The sequence below is a fragment of the Solanum verrucosum genome, unplaced genomic scaffold (genome assembly GCF_900185275.1).
Source record: "Solanum verrucosum unplaced genomic scaffold, falcon-dt-bn FXZP01000306.1, whole genome shotgun sequence".
Classification (NCBI taxonomy): domain Eukaryota; kingdom Viridiplantae; phylum Streptophyta; class Magnoliopsida; order Solanales; family Solanaceae; genus Solanum; species Solanum verrucosum.
In genome coordinates, this window is record NW_026020398.1 from 2,516,592 (window position 1) to 2,524,863 (window position 8,272).

An 8,272-nucleotide genomic window follows, 5' to 3' on the forward strand; every position below is an offset into this window, starting at 1 on the left:
TATAAATCAAAATGTTATAAAATATTTAAATATTAAATTATATCATTTTAATTAAAATGTTAATAACTTTTGGAGATCAAATAAAGGATATTGCCCAATTCAACAGAAGAAAAAAAGAATTAGAAACTGCAAATGAGGAATAACAACAAAATGCTTGAATATCATCTATTATATTTTGTATTATTTAATGAATAAAATATAAATGGTAAAAATACTCTTTTTAACCATATGTGGTTTTTTTTTTTCTTTTTCGAGGCTTAGCTTCTTCAGAAAATTCCAACCTCATCATCAAATTTTCTGCCTTTCGAGTAGATGTAGATTGTAGCCTCTAATAGTCAATAGTTGATTTCAACATTTTCTATTTTGTTACTCAACCCGTGAAAACGCACGTTTCCAGAGACTAGTGCTATATATAGTTGGAAACATCATATGAATTGAGAGCACCACTTCATGATGGAACTGATAAAAGTATTACACATTTCTGTTGCTTTTTTCTTCTTGTTCTTTTCTATTTACTCTCAATGTCATCCTTTAGATCCTCTTAATCCTGATGAAATCAACAAAATTAGAGTCATTATCCAAAAATCCCACTTTTCCAATGTAACATTTCATGATGTAGACCTTGATGAACCAGAAAAGAATGATGTCCTTCATTGGCTTTCCTTTCATAAATCAAACAATACCTCTTTTCCTTATCGTCGATCCAAGGTAGTAGTTCGCGCTAATGGTGAGTCATATGAACTCACACTAGACTTGGCTACTAACACTATCATATCACAAAAGTTGTACTTAGGTCATGGCTTTCCTCCTTTTACTCTCAATGAACTTATACAGTCTAGCATCCTGCCATTGAGTAATCCTAAATTTCAAGAATCGATTTCACGGAGGGGATTGAATATATCTGAAGTCAGCTGCATACCACTATCAGTTGGATGGTTTGGTCAGGTAAAGACCATTAGAGTTCTTAGTGTTCCATGTTTTTCTCTTGGAGGAACTACTAACTTTTGGGCAAGGCCTATTGAAGGAATAACTATACTAGTAGATGTTGAATCAATGAAGATTATTAAGTATTTGGATAGATTCAGATCCCCATTGCCTGAAGCAAAAGCTGCTGATTTCAATTCGTCGAGCCAGGGATCAGTTACTTGCAATGAAACAGGATCCTCCAGGATAAACATCCAAGGTCATGAAGTTAGTTGGGCTAATTGGAAACTTCATGTTGGATTCAATACTAGAGCAGGGATGATCATATCTACAGCTTCTATATTCGATGCTGTGAGAAATGAATATCGACGTGTACTCTATAAAGGTCATGTCTCTGAGATATTCGTGCCTTACATGGATCCTACGTTTGAATGGTACTACAGGACCTTTATGGATGTTGGTGAATTTGGTTTTGGGAGATTGACCAGTACCCTTGTCCGGTCATTGGACTGTCCAAACAATGCGGTGTATATGGATGGTTACATGGCTGATTCAGAAGGTCAAGTAGTACAAGTCCCTCAAGCTATTTGCATTTTTGAACGATATGCTGGTGATGCTGCATGGAGGCATACAGAAATTGGAGTACCTGGAACATTAGTAAGCCTCTAACTTTTCAATTTCTCTAGTAAATTGTGATCACTCTATTAACTCTATGGCTTTTGTAGAACACCAAGGGACAGAAAGAAGTTAATTTGGTGATCAGAATGGTAACAACAGCTGGAAATTATGACTATATACTTGATTGGGAGTTCAAACAAAGTGGATCCATTAAAGTTGGAGTAAGAATTTATAAGATACTATAGCTAGTCAATCATTTTCACCTTATTCTTTTGTCTTACATTTTTCCTTTTTCGTTGGCGAAGGCAAGTCTAACAGGGATTATGGCGATGAAGGCTGTGGAATACACGAACAACGATCAAATAAATCAGGATGTTTACGGTACTCTTGTGGCAGAAAACACAATTGCAGTGAACCATGATCATTTCCTTACGTATCGCATTGATCTTGATGTGGATGGTAGTAAGAATTCATTCTTGAAAGCTAAACTGAAAACTACAAGAGTGAAAGACCAAAATATGTCACCAAGGAAGAGTTATTGGAGTGTTGTTAAAGAAACTGTGAAAACAGAATCTGAAGGCAGGACACAACTTGGGATAGAAGCAGCTGAATTGTTGTTTGTTAATACAGAAAAAAAGAGTAAAGTTGGAAATGATGTAGGTTATAAGTTAATTCCTAGTAGACCATCTATGTCTTTGTTAACAGATGATGATTACCCTCAAATTAGAGCAGCTTATACTAAGTATCAACTGTGGGTGACTCCTTACAACAAGTCAGAAAGATGGGCTGCTGGATTCTATGCTGATAGAAGTCATGGTGATGATGGACCCTCAGTTTGGAGTGGCAGGTAAAATCATCTTGTCTCTCTATATCAGGCATGCCCTTCATATGAAATAGGCATAATAGATAAACAGACACTCAAACTTGACCTGAGTTGGCACATCTAGACATCTCAACTTTGAATATGTACATCTAGACATCTCAACTCATGTCGACTGTATCACTTGAATACTCAAACTTACAAATGGATCGGCACACCTCCAAAATTTATGTGTCACGTTAACGTCGGGTGTCCACATGAGTTGGAGTGTTTAGTTGTCATTTGAGATCAAGTTAAGGTGTCTAGATGTGCACTCTCAAAGTTAGAATGTTTACTTGTCCGCTGAAGTCAAATTTAAGTTTCTGTTTATGTATTATACCTATGAAATAGCTACACATAGCCATTCATAAGAAAATTCAAAATAGTTACCTGAAAAATAAGATAAGCTGCCTGCTATATAACAAGTTAAGATACTTGATACATTGACACTAAAAATAAATAACTTGTACACTATCAAGTTACCTAAAAATAACTACATGTACCATCGTTAAAATATGAGATTACTAACCTGAAAAATACCTGCTACAACATGTTAAAGTCCACTAATAGTATATATAAAAAATCAATTTATATATATTAAATTCATCTACTTCTTAGACAATATTTCCCTTGAATGATTTTAGTACTTTATTCTTGTGTTGTAATATACAGGAATAGGTCAATTGAAAAGAAGGATATTGTGCTATGGTACACACTTGGATTTCATCATGTACCTTGCCAAGAAGATTATCCTATAATGCCAACAATCAATGATGCTTTTGAACTCTGGCCCACAAATTTCTTTGAAAGAAACCGATTGTTGGACTAGTGCGTTGCACGTGTATTCCTATGCTAATAAATAATATTCACATATATGTACGATGAGTTACGAAATTAACATTATACATTTTAGTACATCAACATTATTATTATCACTATAATTTGATTTTACCAGCTATGTCAAGACTCTGATCCTTCCGTTAAAGTCAAAACAAATTTGTATAATGGCATCATTTATAAATAAACAATCTACTATCATAAGATCTTTTTTTTTTTTTTTTTGCTTTAAAAACGGAAGGATTTTATTTATAGATAAGGATCGTCCATACAAACGGGAACTGATCTAAGTTCCAATTGCATCGGCAAATAGAAGGTGAGATATTGGTTGCCAAAGCTTTTCCTGGATAGCATAATTTATGAGTCTGGAGAGGGATTCCATACAAATAATAAAAATGTAGGGCGACAAAGGATCCCCCTGCTTGATACCTCTGGTAGGTAGGAAGAAGTTCGTCGGAACTCCATTTACAAGTATAGATATAGAAGAGGTAGAGATTTGGGAAGTTGAGGATAGTTAGCTCTTGTCATAATCCGATGCTTGTAGCAATATATACTATTTTTTTAATTCCATTCCATTATGACTGGAACTTATTCTTTTGTTGTCTGGCGACTAATGAATAAATTGAGTCTTATAAAATTTATTAATATGTAAAAATTATTATAACTTATAATTAGTGGTGGAGTCAGGATTTTCAATAAGGAGGTTCAAAATCTGTAGAAATAGACATACAAAGTAGTCGAAGGGGGTTCAACATCTACTATATATACATAAAATGATTCATAAACTTTAAATTCTGACTTCGCTTCTGGTTGCAGAGAATGATTTTCCCAAATTAACTTATTGAGTTAAAGAAAGTCAGCCTTAGTCATAGTTGAATTTTGCAAGTATATATATATATATATATATATATATATATATATATTCTAGTTTTTTGACACGTGATTACCAATTCCAAAAATATATGTTATAGTAAATACTATTGTTTAGTTAAGCAAAGATTTGAATAATAAATTTAGTATAAAATAATATTGCAGATTCTTTTGTGAATGTTCAATGTGGATCATCATATATATCTCTTATTCACGCGAACCTATGAATATGGTCAATGAAAATTTTTATTAGTTAAATGTAATAATGTTTATATTTATTTTAATTTGATGAGGTTCAATCATGGAATTAGTTGTATCTCACTAATATTACCTTGTAGATTATATTTGTTGTGTATATAAAAATTAAACTTATACAAACTTCAACTGGCATTAATACAAGTCATATGAACTTTTCTTCATCTAAAATACTAAAATATTAAGAAACACTAAATAAGTAAAACAAAAGGGCAATGTTTATATAGTATTAACTATTTTGAAGAAAACTTTCTGACAATCTAAATCACATAAGTAGCATTGATAAAAAAAAAGTCATTCTATTGTCTTGAGCATAAAAAAACAAATCGTGACAATTCTCTAAATTTTGGAAAAAGATATTCAAAAGCATATATCTACATCACAAGAGAAATTGTTAACAAAAACAAATGATTTTAAACTATATCATGTTAACTTCATATATTGGAACATTACATACTAATGTATATATTAAGAAAAAACTAATTATGATATCATCAAAATTATTTTCCTAAAGTACTTGAGGTTATAGAATATACCCTCTTAGGATAGAACGATTTACTTCATCAAAATAGTGGTACCTCATATTCCGCTAAAATTTTAACTCACTCAACGACAATAAATCACACAAAAATTTTAAAATACAAGAAAAAGAAGAGTAGAAGATTAAAAACAATTGTGGTTGAAAAATGAGAGGAAACCCCTCTATTTATAGTCAACAAAGGGTAGTATGAACAAATGTTTTTGTGTCTTATCAGAAAAGTCATGACCTTACCGAGAAGTCACAACCTTTTAAAAAAGGCACAACTTATTGAAAAAGTCACAATTCTTTGGAAAGTCACAATTCATCGAAAAATCACAACCCTTTAAGAAAAGTCACAACTTATCGGAAAAGTCACAACTCATATGAACAAATGTTTTTGTGTCTTATCTGAAAAGTCATGACCTTTCCGAGAAATCACAACCCTTTGGAAAAGTCACAACTTATTAAAAAAGTCACAACTCTTTGGAAAAGTCACAACTCATCGAAAAATCACAACCGTTTGAGAAAAGTCACAACTTATCAAAAAAGTCACAACTCATTGAAAAAGTCACAATCTAAGTTAGAAATATTATAGTAATTTAACATTCATGTTAAGAGTTCATGCTTTTAAGGTAATATATATATATATATATATACACACACACACATACACACACACACACTCCCTCTGTCCTAATTTATGTGACACTTTTCATTTTTTGAGAGTCAAACAATTTAAGTTTGACCGGGAATTTTCACATGAAATCTTCAATTTTTTTGAAATGAAATTTATATATTTGTAAACTACGTAAAAAGTACTATAAGTCACAACAATTGATAATTCAAAATGTTTAAAAGATCTATAAAAAATTTATGTTCAAAGTTAGACTTGTTTGAATCTCGAATTCCGAAAAGTGTCACATAAATTAGGACAGAGGGAGTGTGTATATATATATATATAGGTGGCAGAAGATGCCCATTTAGTAAAAGATTTTGTAGCAACAGTATTTGCTTATATGTGAAAACTAGTTCTAGAAACGTGCGCTGCACGTGTATATAAGAATTACGATCTAAAATTTATGTAAGTCTAATCTCATAGATATAAATATTTATCAAATTATATTTTTATAAATACGATAAAGCTTGTATTGATTAATATGTTACTTTTGCACCCAAAAATAAATAAAAAGAAGGATTTCAAATATAATCTTCTAGACTAAAATATCTAAATATATATATGTTTCTCTATACAAATACAAGGGTAACATCTAATTCTTTTCATTTAACTTTTAGTTATTTATTTGGAAAATAAAATATGTTGAGTTATGTAAAACTAATTAAGATAATATAGCATCTGACGATATGTAACATATCAAGGAACTCTTGCTCTAAATTTAAGAAGTGCACGTAAACATCACTAATGTGGATGCCTTTTTTGTACACTTTGAGACGGTACTTAGTTGAATGCAATAAAAAATTAGGTAATCAACATAATACTTAGATGACCATCATTATTATCTATAATAATTTTCTTCCAAAGATTGTAGCTAGCTATGTATGATATGAAATAGGAAAAACTAAGCTCTTATAAAATAAAGGGAATAAATTTAATGAAAGAAAGATAAATGTAGCACCTTTTCGATGATCAACTTAAATAACATAATTAAGTGAAATGACAAATAAAGGAAGAAGAGAGTTTCCATCTCACTTACCCAAAATATGTAAATCAGTGAAAACGCACTGAATTCCTTCAATAATTGCCTAAAAATTAAATATTAAAAGAGAAGTTTTCAAAACATGAAATTGTATTAGTTACTTACTATGCTTGTTAGAAGGCCAACTTTGTGAAAATATGATTATCAACCTCCGCAAAGATTTTCAACATCCATTCCCATTACATTGCAAGCTCCATATGAAGTTTTAGAATGTACATGTACATTTTTCTCCCGTAAAAAATAAAAGAATATAATGATAGTGATTAGTGATCAACTAATGTATATAGAGTGAAATGAAAAGTTTATTTAACAATAATGCATTTTTGCTATATAAGACCTCTTTGCTACAAATATAATATTGACTCTGATAGTAAATTACCCCAACTCTTCATTCTCCTTATTCATCATTATTTTTGCTATAAGTGAACAATTCTCTCATAATTAATACCGTGCAACTCTTCATTCACCTTCTTTAATATAATTATTATAGCAATAAGTGAACATTTATAGGTAATGGGAGAGTAATTTAGATTAGGAAGAAAATCAAAAGCCAAAAACGAATAAAACAAACAAGCAGGTATATACTGTTTAGCATTAGTATAATAATATAATAATATGATACAATTATTATTTAATAATTAATTTATTAATAGCTTATAACATTTTAATTTAATGTAGGGATAAAACAATAATTTAACTTTTGCCTAACATTCTTCTAATTTATAGTAAGGATAAAACCATAATTCATCAAACTTGGCAGCACAACTTATTTTAGCACTTAAATTATACCGGTGTCCTCAACATCTTTGAAGTGATTCTTAGTCATCCCTAATACTACAATACCAGTCTCACAATGACTAGTGTTTTACACACGCGCCATTTCATTGTCAAATTGAAAATTATTTAAATTTTGAGTTTTTTAATTCTTTTTTTTTTGTTTCTTTTTATTTATACAATTTTAAAAAGGTAAAAAAAAAATAGAAAAAAATTGAGAATTAATCCAAGATTATAAAAATAAAATCAAACTCTACATATCCAAAACTAGAAAACATTCAATTTTAAAAACACATTATCAAAATGAATAAATATGTAACATCCGGCAATGTGAAATAATTGAAGAGGCTTAGAATTGGAAATTTTCATTTTTGGAAAGGATTTAAAAATCTGGAAAATTTTTGGCCAAGTATGGAAAAGGTGAGTTTTTGGCCAACTTTGATCAGTCGTAACTTCTAGCTCATGATGAGTTAGAAGTATTTCCAGTTATGGTTGCATAGCCCTCGGAACGATCTTTCCAACGCCGCCGAGTTTGCTCAATTCCGAGTTCGTATGAGCGAGTTAGGGCCTTTGAAAGTTGGGCAGTTGACAAGGAAATCCGTCCGGGAATCATTAAGGGCATTTTGGTCTTTTCCCTAGCCAATTCTTTTGGGATTATATTGTTGTATAGGGCTGATCTTTGGATCATTTTGTTCCATTCTAAGAGAGTGTAGGCTCGGGGCGTGACAAACTTGGTATCAGAGCACAGAGTTCAAGAGTCCTAGGGTGTCTATGAAGCCGTGTCTGTAGAGTCCTAGTTATCGGTGTGAAGCGCGCCACATCTATAATTGGGAGCCTACAACATTTAGGAAGTCTTCCCATTTTTTTTTCATACTCATCTCGTGCGCTAGAGTTGATCTC

At 31.2% G+C, this 8,272-nt stretch overlaps 1 protein-coding gene across 1 annotated transcript; it reads left to right on the forward strand.

The window, feature by feature from the left end:
* The first annotated feature begins 453 nt into the window (after window positions 1-453).
* LOC125839447 (primary amine oxidase 1-like) lies at window positions 454-3,237 on the forward strand. The gene is made up of 4 exons (XM_049518421.1): window positions 454-1,566; window positions 1,650-1,763; window positions 1,848-2,389; window positions 3,074-3,237. The coding sequence occupies exons 1-4, from the start codon at window positions 454-456 to the stop codon at window positions 3,228-3,230; spliced, it is 1,926 nt and encodes a 641-aa protein (XP_049374378.1). The 3' UTR covers window positions 3,231-3,237.
* Window positions 3,238-8,272: the final 5,035 nt, after the last annotated feature.

Bases quoted from the DNA above. Each gene is read 5' to 3' on its own strand.
- LOC125839447 (XM_049518421.1), top strand. From the start codon at position 454: ATGGAACTGATAAAAGTATTACACATTTCTGTTGCTTTTTTCTTCTTG. The intron at 1,567-1,649 runs GTACCTGGAACA...TGGCTTTTGTAG, and splicing joins GGAGGCATACAGAAATTGGA to AACACCAAGGGACAGAAAGA. The intron at 1,764-1,847 runs GTAAGAATTTAT...TCGTTGGCGAAG, and splicing joins GTGGATCCATTAAAGTTGGA to GCAAGTCTAACAGGGATTAT.